Genomic DNA, 20,457 nt, shown 5'->3' with positions numbered 1-20,457 from the left:
AGTGCACAGAAGCAATAATAAATAAAAAAAACACAAAAAACAATAAATACAAGGCGCAGGCAGGTGAAATTCGCTGCATGTGATGTGCAATGCATGCAGAGTAAAAGGAGTGTTCATTTACATTCTTATGACATCTAACAAATAAAAATATATATTTAATAAGCACACCTGACAAGGCTGAGGCTTCAGACTTTGGCATGCTCATGAGGCTGCACCATCAAATAAACTGTTCCAACCAGTCATATTTGATGGGCTTTTTACTGGTGTATCCATATATATATATACACATACACACAATCTCGTTTTTTCATTTCTGTTCCTCACAATTCTGTCTCTCTCTTACACACACACACACACACACACACACACACACACACACACACACACACACACACACACACACACACACACACACACACACACACACACACACACACACACACACACACACACACGTTTTTATTTTTGTTCCTCACAATTCTCTCTCTTATGATTTTCAATTCTTATTTTAAAATGCATTTAATTAATTGTACAGTATTGATTGTTCCTAAATTGAAATGTAAATAATTTAAATGATTGCTGTAAATGATGTTAATTTCACAACATCCCATATTCAACTTTATTTAAATTGTAAACCTCAAAACATAGTTCCCCTTCCTAAAGCAAGAACCTTAACCTGTAAGCAATTGACTAGTTTCCCCAACTGCATGGATCATCAGCTGGGCACCGTTCTTCCTTGAGGTTTCGATCCTTTCAGCACAGGACCTCTCCAAACGGCAGATCCACAACCTCGTACATGAATCCACATCAATAGATGGTACATCAGTAGATCCACAACCTCAGTTGCGTCCAGGCAGTCAGTCAACTCATCAATGCAACATCATTTATTCCAACTTTACATTTGAAAATCCTGCAATCTCCGACACAGTCAACAGCTCTCCCTACCTCCCCTTCTCCACCCAAATCTTTCCCTACCCCTCCCCTCCCTTGTCCTGTATCTAATGCTCCCCCTACCTCTTCCTTAACGGTATGGACCTCAAACATCTGGGGCCTTCGCTCAAACATGGCTGATCTCTCCATACAGGTTGCTTCAGACAAACCAGACTTAATCTGCTTAACAAAAACGTTCCTCCTTCAAGATGTCTCTGATTCCTTAATTTCTCTTCCTGGTTACTCCCTCCTCCGGTATGATAGACCTGAGCCTTGTCCAGATGGTGGGGTTGCTATCTTGGTCAAAAACTCTTCCTCACTCTCCCTACACTGCCCTCTCTCCACCACACCCCCAGGAATACCTCTGGCTCTGGCTTCCCCTCCGCTCCCGCCTTTTGTTCATATGTGTGTTGTACCGTCCACCAAACAGTGATGACTCCATTTACATCTCGCTGTCTCATAATATGGACCAACTTCTATCAACTCATCCCAACTCTCTCTTCCCCATATGTGGTGATTTCAATTGTCACCATGCCAGCTGGCTGGGTGTGGGTAACTCTCTCACCAGCCATGGCACCTCAGCAAAGTACTTCTGCGACGCGTTGGGACTGACACAATCTGTCAATTTCCCTACATGGATCTCAGTCAACGGAGCATCTTCTCTTCTAGACTTGGTTATGATCAACTTCCCTGCAAATGTCTGCTGTTCTTCATCTGCTCCAATCAGTTCATCTGACCATTCTCAGAGAGCCTCCTCAGCGTCGACGAGTCTGGCATTTCAATCAGGCTGACTGGCATGGTCTTCAAGCAGCCATCAATCATCTGGACTGGTCTCCCATCTCTCCTGCCTCTGACGTCAACTCATCCTGGGAATTCGTCCAAAGTAAACTGCTCTCTCTCTCATGCACAGATTTATCCCATCTCGTCTTCAGTTGTCTTCCCCTTCCTCCCATCCATGGTACACAGATTCTTGTAGTCAGGCAGTTGCCCTGAAACAACTTGCCATCGCCTCCTGGAAGGCAAATCCAACGAAAGGCAATCTCATTTCCTTTCACAAAGCCCAGGACAAGTGTGTGTCGACCAGAGCCAGGAAACAATATCTCCCTACTCTCAAGACTGAACTCTCAAACCCGTCTCCCTCCTCCAAATCCTGGTGGTGTCTGGTTAAATCTGTTCCTGGTGTTTGTTTGTGTGTTTGCCTCAAAATCTTGTGTCCCAAAACCATCTCTCGCTGTACCCACATTACCCAGTCGTACCCAGCTGCTCCTGGATTCTGTATCCTTCTCTCCTGACAAGGTGGAGAAGTTTCTGGCAAACCTCGACTTCGATTCTGCAACTGGACCAGATGGCATCAGCCCATAGGTCCTAAAATCCTGCTCTTCCGCTCCATCTCACCATCTTTCTCTGTTCTCTTCACCCTCTATTTTGCTCAAGCTCATCTGCCATCAGCGTGAAATCAGCCAACATTACCACTTCACACAAAAAGGTGCAAAAACAGATCCTTGCAACTACAGACCAATAAGCCTGATCCCAATAATCAGCAAGGTTCTGGAATCCATCATTGCTTCTGATATTAAATCCTTCCTCTTCTCCAATGGCTCGATCTCTGATCATAAATTTTGATTCAGACCAGGTCATTCTACTCTGGACATGCTGCTTTTGCTGTCTCAACAATGGATGGAGGCCCTCAACGCCAAACAGGAAATCAGAGCCGTCTCCCTTGACATATTTCGTGCCTACGATACAGTCTGGCACCCCGCTCTGCCCACCAAACTCTCCAACTATGGTATCTATAGAAATCTCCATGCATGGCTTGTGGACTTCCGATGCGGTCACAGTCAAAGTGTGGCCCTGAATGGAACTCTCTCATCTCCCCTTCCTGTTCAGGCTGGAGTTCTTCAAGACAGTGTTCTGGGCCCTGTCCTTTTTCTGGTCTTCATCAATGATCTTTCCAACTCTCTGGAAAATCTCTCCATCTCTTTGCTGATGACTCCACTCTCTGCGACTCCATATCTCAACCCCCAGATCGGCAGACAGCAGCCTCTTCACTCTCTGCAGACCTGGACAAAATCACAAACCGGTCAAACAAGTGGAACATGTCTTTCGATCCTGACAAATCTCAAACTCTCACTGTCTCTCCGAAAAAAACCGTCTGGAAAAACCCTCCCATCTACTTTCTCAACAATCTTAAAGAAGTTCTGTCACTCAAGCTTTTGGGCCTCACTGTCAGCCATGATCTTTTCTGGGAAAACCACATTTCCAAGCTGCCTTCCAAACCTACTCGCCGGCTGGGCATCCTCTATCGTGCAAAGTCCTTCCTTGGCACATCTGAGATCTTCACCACATACAAAACTTTCATCATCAGCTTGATGGAATACTGCTCTCCCCCCTGGGCTGGTGCTCCTGCCTCACACCTAGCTCGGCTTCACGCTGTAGAAACCAAAGCTTTCAGAATCACTGGTATCTTCCGTGATGAAGCAGATTCTGAGGGCCTTTCACTCTCTCACTGCAGGCAGGTTGATGGTCTTTCTGTCTTCTACCGACTCCTCTCCGGCCTTGCTCCCCCAGCTCTCTCTGGGCTCTGTCCCCCAAATATTCCTACAGGTTGCACAAGATCTGCCAGCAGCAACCCTCTTATGGTTAAACTGCCAAAATCAAGACTCTCTGCTCACCTTCACTCCTTCATTCCTCTTTTCTCCCACCTCTGGAACAAACTCCCTCACTCTTCAATCCCACTCCTCCCTCCAGGTCTTTAAAACAGCTGTTCACCACCATCTCTCATCTTCCCCCATCCAAAACGTTGATCTTTTCTACCCCCGTTAATACACGCCAAATCCACCTCTTTCAATCCCCGACTTCATTCTTGAAATTCCTCGTAGTGTCAATTAGTTTTATACCGTGTACTCCATCCCCCCCGCCCTCCTCCCTCACAGATCTCCCGATGTCCCTGTTCCCGACTGTTGTGCTTGTGTGCTTTCCTCTCTCTCCCCATCTAGTCTCCCCCTCCCTTTATTGTTTTATGTGTCCGTTATGTTTTTTGTGTTTTATGTGCTAATGTGCGTTTAATGTGCGAGCTCTTACACAAGCCTCGATCTTGTATACAAAAATAAAGAAATAAATAAATAAAAATCTATCTTTGTTCCTTATGCATGGCCACATTCTTTAAGTTACAAACTCCAAACTCGGGGAACAAATACAACTTTGTGTGGGGGTAACATATTGATACTGTTTTGAGAGTTGTATATATGACATCATTAAAGGTTAAAGGTTTGCCCCCCATAGTTAGTCCACAAGCAACACGTAGGCCCACTTAGAGTATTAGTTATGTCATAGTATGTGTAAGAGTAGGCCATTTCCCTTAGTAACATCTGCGTTCTGTAAAGAAATGAGCTTAGGTCCTTTCATCTTTGTGCCACCCCCCAATTCCATCATGGGCATAATTGATCCCGCACCGCATTTGGCATCCCTCAAGTTTGTTACGCTTTGGCTGCCAGCAGCGTTCGCTGCCCTTTGTTGGCTCGAAACTAGCCAAGTGACACGAGGTAGGCCTGGAAAGAGGGAGGAGCACGAGTGTCGAGGAGTGGCCATGCAAGGCAGCGCGTCAGAAGGCGATGACGGTAATGAGCAACAGCCAACCAGGGCTCTGAGGGCATGGCATGATAGGGCGTGGTACGAGGCGTCTAGCAAGTGCTGGAAGGTTCGCTGGCCAGGGCTCTATAAGTCTTTGCACAAAGCCCTTGAAGAGGACTTGATGAGGACTTGCTACCAGAGAACTGATGAGAACTTTTGAGGAGGATTTGTCAGAGGACTGGAAGGAGTTGCATTGAATTGGAAAGCGCATTGTTAGCGCCGATTCGCTTATTATGTACGCGGCCGCAGCCGGCAGTGTAATCGCCCAAAGCCAGCCCTACCATTCGCCCTGTAATAATCCTGTGCGCGCCAACGACACGCGGAGAGCTCCTGGCCACTGTATTCATCTTCTTCGCGGTGCGAGTTGGGGACCGGAGGGAGAGCGCCCGGACGCCATCCCTGGACCATCAACCTGTTCGTCTGCAACCCCGTGTGAGTGTGTCTGAGTGTGAACGGGCCAATTGTCCAGGGGATAAGTATAAGACTGTTTAAGGCTGCATTGTGTCTTCTTCTTCTGCTGATCATTGTACATTGTGTAAATAAATTGTTCTTCCTTTCTTCCAAATTCGACCGTTTCTGTGAATTCCATCATTCGGTAAGCGTGGCACGATTAAGACCCGCTTGGATCGGGTTTAGTCATTGATAATGGCTCGGGTCACGGGTTCGCTACCGCTCGGCGTATCCACCAACACCCGTGATTTGGGCGGGGCTCATTTCCTCGTTTCTGGGCAGCGCGAGTAATTAGGTATTAGTGATTAGTCCTACGACCCTACTTCGCGCTGTCCGGGAGGGACGTCATAGGTCCCGGGTCCCGTCGGCTAACCCCCCCTTGGTAAGGGGAAAAGGCCGGCGCTGAGATCCGCAACAATATGTTATGTGGGGGGCATAAATCATAAATTCTCGAAGTAAATGTGTACCGTGTAGCACCACCTGGTGGTGGTGGCAGAGGGCATTGCCTTTTTCCTTTTTTACTTGGGCAACGTTGAAGTGAAAACACTCTTCGTAAGGGTAAATTTGTCCTACTGTCCTTACTCCCACCCCCCAAAACGGAGGAGCTCGTCAAAGCCCTCCTCCCCACCCCCCCCCCCCCCCCCTTAAAAAAAAGAAGACTGGAGGTGATGCAAGAGCCTTACTTTTGGTGACGTGCCTCCTATCAACAATTAGCACGTGGCGGGCCTGTGTTGCTATTAGACGGCCATCTCGCGCACCAACGGAGAATGCCTCTGGCCGTACATCCAATAGGTACAGGGAAAAATCCATTTCGTTGGTGCTCAGTTGTTCTGCCATTTCCAAAGCCTAAGTTGTGCAAAATCCATATAAAAATATTTGTACAACATGAGGAGTTGCTACATTACAGAAAGACCAGAATTCTTTATATTATTGAAGAAAATAAAAACACTTTATATAATGCCATGACAGGACATTAAACAATACTACCCCATACTACATTAACATGCAGAAAAACCATGGAGTTGGCACACCTGAATTGCGAGGTCAACTCTCTTCTCCCAAGGAGATACCCGGAAGTTGGACAACTCTGGTCCAACGTAGCTCGCTACTGCAATGCGTCCACAAGCTCCCAGGTACTTGGCAAATGGCCAGCCCTCATCAGGAGGAAAGCTCTGTGGTGGGTCAAGCATGTGGGTCCAAGTTTCTAAGAGGAAGGCCAAGGCATAAGGCACAGGAAAATTTACTGTGTTGATCGATTGAATTAAGTATGGAAATATTGTATAGTGACAACCCTACCCCACCACCTTTCTCTGCACACAAGTCGGGTAAGAAGGGTTTGGAAGAAATGCGATAGCTTCCCAAATAACAGAAATGACTTACTTAAATCAACAATTGGGAAGGAAAACAAACAAAACTAGACTAGTACTCAGTAGAGCGCATACCTCCACAAGACTGAACAGTTTATGTTTTGTATCCCACTGATAGGCCGGATCTGCATCGTGGCCTTAATCAAAGTCTAAACGACTTGTTCTTGTTACCTAACCAACTCATTTAAGTTTCTTCCGTATCCGTCCACAACGTTTTGAAATATCGTGCTATCTATCGTTTTGGCCCGACCACTCAATTGTCAAGAATCTTTTTTTTTTATTATAAAAATTCTCAGATCTGGATCAGGATTTTCACCAAAATCGAATTAATTCGTCCTTGTCACACACTCAAGCTGGCCAACTAGTTTCATCCAAATACGACAACTTTATCCTGCTCACAGAAAAATATGGGTGAAAAAATAGTCTCCGTCCACCTTTGGTGGCAGAGGTGATAGAGTGGAGACTATTACAAATAAAATGTAATTTGTACACAAGATACAACCTGAAAACCAAGCCCCCTCTGCTTCTGTAAACACTGGGTAAAAAAGGGTTCAAATGCCCTTCCAGCCAACATGTAATCCCCCTACCAAAAAAAATCTGATAATGATGTGTTCATTCCCCTGTGACGAGCTTTTCAGATGACGAGAATCAAAATGCTTGAAATGTACTGTTCTACCCTCTGGGCTTGCACCCATGCCTCACACATTGCTCAGTGTTACGTGCTCCTCCCCAAACCCCAGTCACGGTGTACCTCCGAGCCCCGAAAGGAGTCACGGCAGAAAGATGTGTTATAATGTGTGTCAATGACCAATGGTGAAACCACACCAACCAATTGTTACCAAAAACAAGTATTGTATTAGTCACACAAGTATAACAGCACAAGTACAATATGTTTCAATTGCACCACAAAAATACCATATAATTCCTATGATGGTACCATCAGTTTCTTATATCAATAACTCACTGTGCTCCACGTGAGCGAAAAGCACACTTTCCCAAAGTCACTGTCCCGGCACCAAGCCAAAGTCGATCCACGCTCCGGTGATCGCAAGAAAAATGTCGAATCGAGACCAGAATCCAAGTCGGCTGACAGTCAACGCTGCCAAAGAGGCGCAACGGTGCACCCAAAAGGCGACTGGGAAATCACACCTTCGGGTATGAACATTCAGCGGCTCCCAAACGGAGAACCACAAATTCCCAATCGAAATCTACGTTACACTCGCAAACCAAGCTAACGGCTGGGTGCGGTGAAATGGCTGGAGCGAGGTGAAAAGGCTGGAGCGATGTGAAATGGCGGGAGCGAGGCGAAATGGCGGGTGGGCCCGTACTGGAGGCGTACCTGCTCTCCAACGATTCTCTTCGGAATCAACCGCAAAACCCGACACGCAGGTTTATCTGTCACAGCGATAACCTGTCACAGGAATCCCTTTCCCAGGAAACCCAAAGTTCGCTCGTGACCCCCGTTCGCCAGCGTCTCCTCGAGACCTCAAAGCAGCTCGGCTTTATTTCCCGACCTCACTTGCTCCGCCTTTTTTTTCTTCCTCTTCTTCTTCCAGTTTCTCCCGATCCGGTTTCTTTTAAAACACGAATTTTTTACCTTTTGAAAACAGTTATCTCCATTTCACTTAAACGATAACAATAATAGTACATGGAACCAAAAATGCTTACAGTGGATGAAAACCACAACGACGGAAGTAACGAATCCATAACACTCCCCACCCTCAATAAAGAAAGTTGGAACATAGTGAAAACTTTATTTTCATGCAAAAACCCTTTTAACAAAGAAAAGTAAAACTCACACCCAAATGATCAACTCACGTGAGCAACAATAATTAATATTCCCCAGAAGAAAGCAACAAAACTTCCAAACAACCTACAGGAATTTTCAAAGTTGGTTTACTCTGGATAAAGCATCAGCAACGACATTGTCCCTGCCCGTTACATGCTCAATTTTCAAGTTGAACTCCTGCAAAGCCAAACTCCATCTCATCAACCTCTGATTTTTATTTTTCATTTTTTGAATGAAGGTTAAGGGGTTGTGATCAGTGAAGACTTTTATAGGAAAGGTAGTAGTTCCCAGATACACCTCATAATGCTGAAGCGCTAGCAGGAGAGCAAGGGTCTCTTTTTTCACAGTGGCATAATTTGCCTGATGTTTGTTAAACTTTTTCGAATAGGAGCACACCGGGTGATCCACGCCATCACCATCTTCCTGTAATAGAACTGCCCCAGCCCCCACATCACTTGCATCAATGGCCAACTTGAATGGTTCTTGAAAATCCGGGGCTGCTAGGACAGGAGAGCTCATTAATATCGCTTTGACGTGGGCAAAGGCAGCTTGACATTTGTCATCCCAAACAAACTTGGTCTCTTTCCTCAGCAAATTCGTTAAAGGGGCTACCACATCAGAAAAATTCCTGCAGAACCGCCAATACCAACCAGCCATACCCAAGAATCTCATAAGCTCCTTCTTCCCTTTTGGAACTTGGAAGCGATCAATGGCTTCTATCTTGGCTGTCACCGGTTGCACCTGACCCTGACCTACTACATGGCCTAGGAACACCACCTGTGCTTTTACAAACTCACTCTTAGATAAGTTGATGGTCAACCCTGCCTCGGTCAGTTTCTTGAAAAATGCATGAATTTTTTAAAGATGATCTTCCATGGTCATGGTGTGGATGATGATATCATCCAGATAAGCCTCCACCCCCTCAAGGTCTGCAATAAGCTTATTAATCAGCCGTTGAAATGTAGCAGGCCCGCTTTTCAATCCAAAGGGAAGAACCTTGTACTGATACAACCTATTTGGTGTGACTAAAGCCGAGATTTCCTTGGCTCTATCAGTAAGAGGAATCTGCCAATATCCTTTCAGCAAGTCAAATTTAGCTACAAATTTAGCTGGGCCTATTCTATCAATGCAGTCATCAATCCTCGGGATGGGATATGAGTCGGTCTTGGTCACTGCATTAACCCGTTTTAAATCCGTACAACAGCGAAAACTGCCATCGGGTTTTGGAACCAACACACATGGTGAGCTCCATTCACTGCTGCTTGGTTCGATGATGTCATTCTCCAACACTAGGGCATTGCCCGTACGTGGGTGCCCGTTCCTTGCCAAAAAAAAAAAAAAACGCTACCCGTACGCTCTACCCCGCCCGTACGCCCGTAAACAAAAAATAACAACGCTCTTCGCTTCCGCCCTTCGCTCTGACTGAATTGGGAGAAATAATGCGCATAAGAAATCGAATTACGTACCGTAATGGCGGTCAGCTCGTAACGCGCACACTGTCCGGAAGTTCGCATATCGCATATCTATCTATCTATCTATTAATGCCCATTTATTCAATTATCGCCAACGTATTTTGGCTTTTTGCAATTTAATCGCAAGGAAAAGTAGAAAGAGAAGAGGGAAAAAAAGAAAAGCCTTGCCTTGCTGCAAACAGCTGCTGCAAACAACAACAACATGGAAGGCTGCACTGTCCGGAAGTTGGCATATCGCAGTTACGATTATTTTAGTGTTAATGGCCAATTATTCAATTAGCGCCAACGTATTTTGGCTGTTTGCAATTTAATCGCAAGGAAAAGTAGAAAGAGAAGAGGGAAAAAAAGAAAAGCCTTGCATTAACGCATTAACGCTTGCATTGCATTAACGGTTCGGCACACGTGATAGCTCGCTGCTCTCTGATTGGTTGAAGCGTTTTTTGGACATAGCTCGGTAGGTACTTGTCCGATTAATTACAAACCTTGAAAAGGCACATCCTCGGGTCCCCAGCAATATACCTGGCAAGTTTCAAGTATATCGGACCCGTGGTTGTCGAGAAACAGCGGTCACAGACAAACACACAGACACACAGACACACAGACACACAGACACACAGACACACAGACAGACACACAGAGATTGCTGGAATTATAGATAGATATACTGAACCTCCTTCCGGAGATACTCCATCATCACAGGGTTCATCCAATAGGGGTGATGCTTCACAGGAGTGGCTTCACCCACCTCAATATCATGATACACTAAGTCAGTACAACCAGGTACATCTGTGAACAAATGTGCAAACTCAAAAATTAGGCTGGATAGTTGTCCTTGTTGTTCCCTCGTCAAATGACCCAATTTCTCATCTAAATTACTCAACACCTCCGTGTTCGTCAATCTGGGACAAGCCTGGTCATCAACGTTATCAAATTTCCCACCGGCCTCAACCTCTGAATGCTCTTGCACCCCGACTACAAGCACGACAGGTGAGACAGGAACCATTTTTTTCACAGGCTTCCTCTCATAATATTTCTTCAGGCGGTTGACATGACACAGCTGCCGCTTTTTCCGTCGGTCGGGAGTTGTCACCACGTAATCTGTTTCATTAACCCTCCTTTCGATTGCATAGGGATCAAAATACCTAGCCTGTAGTGGCTGACCTGGAACAGGAAGCAACACTAACACTCGGTCCTCAGGACTGAAATTTCTTATCTGAGATTTCTTGTCATGCCTCACTTTTATTTTATCCTGTGTCACTTTCAGGTTTTTGCTCACAACTTCACAAGCCTTTGCCAATCTGTGCCTAACCGTTGACACATACTCTACCACTGTCGACTGTGACTCCTCCTGTAGCCACTGTTCTTTCACCAATTTCAGTGGTCCTCGAACTGCGTGTCCAAACACAAGTTCAAAAGGAATGAATCCCAATGACTCCTGAACAGATTCCCTTGTAGCAAACAACAATAAGGGTATTCCTTCATCCCAATCCTTGTCACATTCAAAACAGTACGTTCTGATCATATTCTTCAATGTCTGGTGAAACCTTTCCAAGGACCCTTGGCTCTCGGGATGATAAGTACTTGATCTTACTTGCTCCACTCCCAACAGGTGTACCACTTGCTGAAAAAGCGTTGACATGAAATTGGAACCCTGATCAGACTGGATGACCTTAGGTACGCCAACCAAAGTGAAAAATTTAATCAAGGCCTTCGCAATAACTGCCGCAGTAATTTTTCTAAGAGGCACTGCTTCTGGGAACCTTGTGGAAGCGCACATGATGGTCAGCAAATACTGATGTCCAGCCTTAGTTTTAGGTAAAGGGCCTACACAGTCAATAATGACTCGGCTGAATGGCTCTTCAAAAGCTGGAATTGGTTTCAAAGGTGCGGATGGGACTTTGATTAGGTTTTCCCACCAGCTGGCAAGAATGGCAAGATTTACAGAACTCCGCCACATCACGTCGCAATACTGGCCAGAAAAAAATGTACCAATATTCTATCACATGTCTTGTTCACTCCAAGGTGCCTGGCCAAAGGCGTGTCATGCACCAAACCCAATATCTCCTTCCGGTACGGCGGTGGCACCACAATTTGGTAATGAACTTTCCACTCATCATTTGCTGGCACCTCCGGTGGTCTCCATTTTCTCATGAGTATGTCCCCTTTCATGAAGTCACCAACAGGTATCTTCATAGCCTCTTCCTCTGTAACGGCTTTATCAATCAAACTCCAGAGCTCAGAATCTCTGTGTTGTTCTTCAACAAGTCTCTTTCGGACAAGCACCGTTTGTTCAGCCTCGTTCCCAGATGTCTCCGACGGACACTCCATTTCCTCTTTTGGTCCAGATGCCACCTTTTCCTTCGGTTCCTTGATGTCACTCTCTTTCCTATTATCTCTTCCAGACTTTTCCTCCAATACATCTAAGGAACCCAAATCCACATCACCTTCCTTCTCTTCAGAGCACTTCCTACCCATAGCACGAGTCACTGCACAGGATGGAAAGATACCCAGAATCTCCTGCTCTAACTGTGCTGTGTTATTTTACATACTGGGCTTTTCAACAAACATCGGATTACCAGAAACTCAACCCTGGCCAAATCATTCCCGATAATAAAAGAGATTCCCTCTACAGGAAGAGTGGCTTGTAACCCCACAGTGACCAGTCCTGACACCAAATCAAACTTCAAATGGATGACATGAAGAGGAGCTTTAACATAGCCACCAACCCCCTGTAAAAGAACACTAACACCCGTTGCCATCTTCTCCGACAATGGCAAAATGCCCTCAAGCATCAAAGATTGATGTGCTCCTGTGTCCCTCAATACCCTAACAGGTCTCTGGTTAGATAAGTCCCCATCCAGTGACACAAAACCCTCGGAAATAAAAGGTTTGTAATCCTCTTGGACAAGGTCGTTCTGTGATGCCGTAACTTTGGCACGGGAACCTTCACAAGGCACTGTCCTCCAAGGACGATTTCTCGCATTGGCCAACGCATTCGGAGTTGCACTAGTCTGACTCCGCTCCTGATTTTTCCTTTTCAGGGCGTAACATTGGGACATCAAATGCCCAGGTTTCTTGCAAAAAGTGCAAGTCGGCCCGGAGGAAAAACTCGTGGTCTGCCTCGGGCCCCCCCGGAAGATAGATCTGTCTTGGAACTGCAGTCTTCTGATCCCTAAAAGTCACGATATCAGATTTGTCCCCATAGTCCTCTCGGCCGCCTCCATGAAAATTTGTTCTCCGATCCTGATTTACCATAACTACCCTGGCTAACTCTAGGCGGGAAGTTAGGTTTGTGGAACCCCATCCTGTGTGTCAAGGCATAGTCATCAGCCACTGTTGCTGCCTCATACAACTCCGGTACCTTTTTTTCATCCAGATGTACTTTAATGTCCACGTGGACACACTGTTTGAATTCCTCCAACAAGATCAATTGTCGTAAAAGGTTGAAGTCTTTCCCAATCTCCTTCGAGTCACACGACCTATCAAACATAGTTTCCTTAATTCTGGCAAACTCCACATGGGTCTCACTCTCCCTCTTCCTGGCATTCCTGAATTTTTGTCAGTAAGCTTCAGGGACCAATTCATAGGCTTTGAGAATGGCCTTCTTCACCATCTCATAATCTGCACATTGGTCAATCGGTAAAGCCGAATAGATATCTTGAGCTTTACCCACCAGAACACTTTGCACTAACATAGTCCAGGACCCCACAGGCCATTTTAACATTTGAGCCACCTTCTCAAAGTGTAAAAAAAAAAAAAAACTTGGCTGCCTCCTTTTCATTGAAGGGTGGAACCAGCCTCACATGCTTACCAACATCCCAAGAGTTGTGACTAGTTGTCGAACGAGCCGGCATGGATACTACTTCTCTCCGTTCTCCCAGTAATTCCAGCTCCTTGAGTTTAAGTTCCCTCTGATAATCCATGTCCCGTTCCTTTAACTCCCTTTCGGCTCCTTTCCTCTGCTCTTCTCTCCTCGAGTTCTCGTTCCCGTTCTGCTCTTTCCTTTTCGGCTCTCCTTTCCTCTGCTCTTTCCTCGGCTTTCCATTCCAACTCTTTTAACCTTTCCTGGCTCTGCAGTTGCATCTCCATTTTCCGGAGCTCCACATTTCCTTTTTCCTCGGGTAACCAATCCAAGGCTACCTCTTCCCATGTTCCTTGTCCCACTAGAGATTCTACCACCAATGTCTGAATCTCTGCTTTCTTCATACTAACTCGGACCTCCAAGTTACAATATTTGGCCAATATCATGAGTTCCGATCTTTTTAACGCCTGGAACTGTGCCTCGTTAGGTGACGTCGCAAACTTTTCTGCGTCAAACACCATGATGACTATTAGTTAGCACGTGTTAACCTTCACACAAACATTTCAAATTTTTTTTTTTTTTGAAAAATTTGGGAATGTTAGAAAATTCCAAATTTGGGAATTTTGGGAATGTTAGGAAATTCTATCCCAGACGAGGCCCCCAATTTCTGTTACGTGCTCCTCCCCAAAACCCGGTCACGGTGTACCTCCGAGCCCCGAAAGGAGTCACGGCAGAAAGATGTGTTATAATGTGTGTCAATGACCAATGGTGAAACCACACCAACCAATTGTTACCAAAAACAAGTATTGTATTAAGGTCACACAAATATAACAGCACAAGTACAATATGTTTAAATTGCACCACAAAAATACCATATACGTAGTGTGTTCAAAAAGTATCCGACCTTTATTTTTCGTGCGTAAAAAAAAAGAAGCTAGGGAGGCGTTGATTGGTGCACGTATGTAGGCGATCCTAATGCGCACGCGTGAATTTTTTCCCACCTGCAGAAGCTGTCATTCGACGGCAGACCGCCGATGAGTGAGGAAATGTAAGTGAGCGCCGTCGGATTTTCGTTTTTGACAAAATGACGGAAAAACTTGAACAACGCTACTGCATCAAATTCTGTGTAAAGCTTGGCGATTCCCAAGTGGAAACGATCCGCAAGATTCAACACCGTTCATTCCATTATGAAGGAGGATTTGGGCTTCAGGAGAATCTCAGCGAAGTTCGTACCAAAGCTGCTAACGATTGAGCAGAAGCAACTCCGTTTGGAGATCGCACAGGACATGCTGGAGACTGTGAACAGCGATCCCAGCTTCCTCAACACAGTGATCACTGGCGATGAGTCCTGGGTTTATGGGTACGACCCAGAAACCAAGTTGCAGTTTTGATGCAAGTTTGATGAAACACAAAATTTGATGCAGTAGCGTTGTTCAAGTTTTTCCGTCATTTTGTCAAAAACGAAAATCCGACGGCACTCACTTACATTTCCTCACTCATCGGCGGTCTGCCGTCGAATGACAGCTTCTGCAGGTGGGAAAAAATTCACACGTGCGCATTAGGATCGCCTACATACGTGCACCAATCAACGCCTCCCTAGCTTCTTATTTTTTTACGCACGAAAAATAAAGGTCGGATACTTTTTGAACACAGTAGTAATTCCTATGATGGTACCATCAGTTTCTTATTCAATAATTCACTGTGCTCCAAGTGAGCGAAAAGAACATTCCCAAAGTCACTGTCCCGGCACCAAGCCAAAGTCGATCCACGCTCCGGTGATCGCAAGAAAAATGTCGAATCGAGACCAGAATCCAAGTCGGCTGACAGTCAACGCTGCCAAAGAGGCGCAAAGGTGCACCCAAAAGGCGACTGGGAAATCACACCTTCGGGTATGAACGTTCAGCGGCTCCCAAACGGAGAACCACAAATTCCCAATCGAAATCCACATTACACTCGCAAACCAGGCTAACAGATGGGTGCGGTGAAATGGCTGGAGCGGGGTGAAAAGGCTGGAGCGATGCGAAATGGCGGGAGCGAGGCGAAATGGCGGGCGGGCCCGTACTGGAGGCATACCTGCTCTCCAACGATTCTCTTCGGAATCAACCGCAAAACCCGACACTCAGGTTTATCTGTCACAGCTATAACCACTCTGTCACAGGAATCCCTTTCCCAGGAAACCCAAAGTTCACTCGTGACCCCCGTTCGCCAGCGTCTCCTCGAGACCTCAAAGCAGCTCGGCTTTTCTTCCCGACCTCACTTTCTCCGCCTTTTTTTTTTCTTCCTCCTCTTCTTCTTCTGGTTTCCCCCAATCCGGTTTCCGGTTTCTTTTAAAACACGAATTTTTTACCTTTTGAAAACAGTTATCTCCATTTCACTTAAACGATAACAATAATAGTACGTGGAACCAAAAATGCTTACAGTGGATGAAAACCACGACGGAAGTGACGAATCCATAACACTCAGCTTGACACCGTGGAAACGAAGGCCTTTAAAGATTATTGGTATCTCCAGTGATGAAGCCGAGTCTCTGGCACACAATCACTTTCACATCGCAGACAGGTCTGAGTGGTCTGTCTTCCACCACCTCGTTTCTGGTCTTGCGCCCTCTGCTTAGTCCCCCATCCCCAAGTTTCTGCAGGGTGCATACGATCCATCTTGTACCCCCTTATGATGAAAATTCAGAATCACTGCATTCACCTCCATTCATTTTCTCCTCTCTCCCCCTGCCTGTGGAACCAACTTCCACATCCTCTTCAATCTCATTCTTCCGTCAAGGCCTTTAAGACGGCTGTTCACCATCATCTCAGATCACACCCCATGCAAAACTATGATCTTTTCTACCCCCATTAACCTTGTCCAAGTGTCCAGTTTTTCCTTCCTGAGAGTATGCTTCGGTATCCATCTTGTCCACCACATGCATCCTTCCCTACCCCTCATTTGTCAAAGTGTACCTCTATTTTGTCCCTTAACCCTGCTGTTAGTGTGTTTCCTCCTTTCTTTCTACTGTTCCTTTTTTGTTCTGTTACATCCTGTGGTCTATCTACTTTTGTTCTGTACCCGGTCATCAGCTTGTATCTCTACCAGAAACCTCGGATACCAGTCCAGTGTGCTTACCAATATACCATTGTACCTATCAGGGAAAAAAAAGCGAAATGATGGCAGGAAGGGGCAGATATGGGGGAATGGGATGAGAACTGAAGCCAGTGATGGAGACAAAAAAAACAATCATAAGCTTCTGCATGGACAACTAGATGGTATTCATAGAATACTTACGCTGCGCAGTCAACTTCGTGCGAGCCAACTCTTCTGTTTTTGAAGATTTTTTTTGATCCAATATGGCTGCCAGACCACGTGAGCGATGACATCATACATTTATATTCTCTAATATAATTGTTGCATAGGTCACGCTCAATACATTTCAAACTGATCAGACTAAGCGTTGTCCCTGTCGAATTATGACATCATTGGTGCCATAATTATGATGTCATTGTTAGCAACACTTACTCCTCATATGGAGTTCTTTACAATGAGCCACGTTTCAATTTTTTTCATAGAGCGGTTTTGGAGATAGAGGTGCAACGTTTTTCGGTTTTTACAAGATGGCGCCTGTACCACATGACCTATGACGTCATGATTATCATTAAAATATTCTACAGGAAGAGGTGCTCCTATGGTGAAAATGTCTCGTCCATCAGACCAACAGTTACTGAGAAAAAAAAATTAATAATGATCCGATAAGTGGTGCATTTGTTGAATTATGACATCATAACGAAGGCACCAATGACATCATCATTAACATATGTTATTCCCCATGGGGAATAGTTGACAATGAGCCAGGCCTCAATTTTTTCCCATGGATTGGCTTCAGAGATATAGAGGTGCTAAGTTTTTCCAAGATGGCACATGTTCTGCATGACCTATGATGCAAAAGTATCATTAAAGTATTCTACAGGAGGAGGCCCTCCTATGGTGAAAATTGTGTTAATAGGATCAAGAATTGCATAGAAAAAAAAAAATTCATACTGATCAAATCAAGTGTTGTACTTGTCGAATTATGACGTCATAATGAAGGCACCAATGAGATCATCATCAACATATCTTATTCCCCATGGGGAGTACTTGACAATGAGCAATGTTTAATTTTATTTCCCCATTGAGCGGTTTGGGAGATAGAGGTGGATCGTTTTTCCAAGATGGCGTCGGTACCACGTGACCTATGATGTCATAATTATGAATAAAAAGATTATACAGGCAGAGGCACTCCTATGATAAAATTTCGTGCCAATCTGACCAATGGTTGCCACAAAAATGAATTTTAACAAGTACAAATACATTCAAAGTACACCGCCCCCATGTCGTCCTGGCCCTGCTCATAACCCCGTATACAACTCATCTGCAAGAGATTTTGAAACTTGATTTGAGTTATTGGAACATTTACCTTTAAAAATCACACAGGTGCTTCTTCGGAACCGGCTGCAAATGGCCGCTAAGGGTGAAAATCCTAGATGGCCGCCAGTAGCCATATTGAAAATAAAAATTTTGAACCACTCACCATAGAAGTATGTGTAATACCTTGTTTTATGGGTTTTTGGGTGTGGGGAATCCATTTGTGACATCATTTTCATGATTGAAGGCCAAGGTCACATGCTAAGGTCAAGGTCAGAAATCACAAAAAACGGCCAAAATCGCAGTTTTACACACATCGAGAAACAGACTAACAAGTACAACTCACTATTTAAAAGTTTATGATATAAATTGAGCTCAATAATGTGTTGCAAACCAAAAACCGTGAGGAGTGTGTCCCCAAGTTTGAGCAGGTATCTGCTGCTGCTGCTGCTCTCCATAAACAATTTAACACATTTGCTCAAGAGTGCCAGGAGAAATCGGAATCGTGTCAGTACTTCATGAACTTTCGGATGATCGTTGCTATCATCAAGCAGCTGATTGCTGCAGACCGTGATGGCAACTGGCCATTGCATGTTGGAACAGTGAAGGCTTCCTTGGGGATCCTACGTGAGTTTGATGCCATCAACTATCTCCGGTATGCATCATGGTACTTGGAGAGGATTCAGGTTCTGGAAGTCACCTACCCCACACTCTACCGCCAGTTTTGTATGGGACATTTTGTTGTGAAGGACCGGGCTGGTGCGGTATTTGCTGGTGTGGCAGGGGACTTGAAGCTGGAGCAGTCACAGAACAGGTTCTCACAGGGTCCAGGTGGACACGTGATTGTTGGAAGCGCTGGAGATGCTGCTGTTGTGGCTGAGTTTGGACTTTTATTTCATGAGATTCTTGCGATCAGTAATCCTCTCCAGTTACTCACCAATGCTCAACTCATGGATCACCTGGAAACATCAATACAACATGAGCTCGGGGGACGCAAGGGTCTGATCTTTGACCAAAATGTGGCACGGCTGTTAGACTTTGTGAAGGTGGGGGAAAACCCCTTCATTGTTCTGGCACCCAATGTGCCACTCTACAACTTTGTCACAAAGCAAATTGTCAATGACATCATCAAGGCGAGACTCCTGAAGGCGCTGGAGAATGGTGACGCAGCATATCAGAAATTCCGTAATGAGCGGTACGTGGTCAGTACCAAGAAGCTGAGCGTCACCATATCTAAGGTGAATCTTCCAGCCTTCGACTCACAGTGTACCATGAAGAAGACCAGCACAGACACAGCAGCAACCAAGGCTACCATTTCCACGACGGACATCGCATCTGCACAGAGGGAGGCAGAGATTGCTACACTACGTGGAATTTCGCCAGAAGAGCTATATGCACATGACCTTCTGCAGTCTAGCCCACTATTTGTCGGAGAAATCACAACAAAGCCTGACAAAGCACAATTGGTCACTGAGCTGGAAACCAATCTTGCCCCAGTTGACTACCAATTCAACCGGTTTAATCCCCAAGCAACACATGTTTTGCTTGACTTTATGTCGAAAATACGACAATTCCCCAATCTCCGGTCTACATTTACAAACTTTGGTGGAGTAATTCAAGAAGTTTTCAAGAGTGCCCATCGAGTTTGTCCATCACTGGAAATGACTCATAGTATTTGACAGCTACAATGAATTGAGCATCAAGGAGGGTGAGTGGATCCGTAGAGCTGGTGAGAACAGCGCTGTTGACTTGGCCGTCGTGGACGAGTCTGTGCCTATTCCACACCAGTTGGACAAGTTCTGGGCATCTAGTGTCAACAAACAGAACCTACAGCTGCTGGCACGGGATGTGGGGGAACGAGATCTGCATGACGTGGTTCTGAGTGGGATGGTGGTCAATGAAGAACTAATATCTGCGAGACTGAAGCTGACTGGATCACCTGCAAGTGATCTGTCACTTCTCAACAACTTGCAGGAGGAGGCAGACTGCCGCATAATATCTCACGTGCATTGGGCAGTTGGAAGGGGCTGTGAGAGAGTGGTTGTGGTGTCTAATACACAGATACTGTTATCCTTCTCCTGCGCTACATTGGTATGTTCAAAGAGGGTGGCTTGCAGGAGCTTTTTGTCCAGTTCGGGACAGGAGAGAAGCGACGTACGATTCCACTTCATGTGCTGAACTTCAAGCTAGGAGACGAATTATGCCGTGTACTCATCAAGGCGCAAGTCACGACTGAGGACGATGCACTGAGCAAGGTGGGCACAAAACATGCAGCACTCGTATGCAGACCTGCAAGGTTTCTCTCCAGCATTGGGGAGTCTCCTGTTCTCTCTGAAGTGGACATACATCAGGCGGAACAATATCTCGTCCATGTATGGGTCAGTGCAAGAAGCAAACCCACTGCAACTGCATTTGACAACTTGAGACTCGACGTCCACAGGCATTCAGTAGTAGGGCTAGAAGAACTACCACCCACATCCAGCGTCATCCGGGGACATTTGAGGAGGGCATTCTACGTGATCCGGAATGCCTTGACCTTGCTAGCTGATGCCAGTCAGCTTGACCCTATTCATTATGGTTGGATCAACCAAGATAGCACGCTCCTGCCCCTCAAGTCTCTGAAGCCGATCC

General features: G+C 45.6%; 1 protein-coding gene across 9 annotated transcripts in view; it reads right to left on the bottom strand.

The window, feature by feature from the left end:
* Nucleotides 1-20,457, bottom strand: part of DIPK2A (divergent protein kinase domain 2A) — a 43,298-nt gene that overhangs the window by 4,633 nt on the left and 18,208 nt on the right. For 8 of the 9 annotated variants that reach the window (XM_068101049.2, XM_068101044.2, XM_068101047.2 and 5 more), the window contains 2 exons: nt 6,042-6,182; nt 5,694-5,856 (listed from right to left, as the gene is read on the bottom strand). In XM_068101049.2, coding sequence (XP_067957150.2) covers nt 5,694-5,856; nt 6,042-6,182 — 304 coding nt within the window. The remainder of the gene's footprint in view (nt 1-5,693; nt 5,857-6,041; nt 6,183-20,457) is intronic. The other variant, XM_078767559.1, reaches the window with a different exon arrangement.

Source organism: Myxine glutinosa, chromosome 13, assembly GCF_964187855.1.
Source record: "Myxine glutinosa chromosome 13, kmMyxGlut1.1, whole genome shotgun sequence".
NCBI classification, from domain to species: Eukaryota; Metazoa; Chordata; class Myxini; order Myxiniformes; family Myxinidae; genus Myxine; species Myxine glutinosa.
This window is presented reverse-complemented; position numbering and strand designations above follow the sequence as displayed.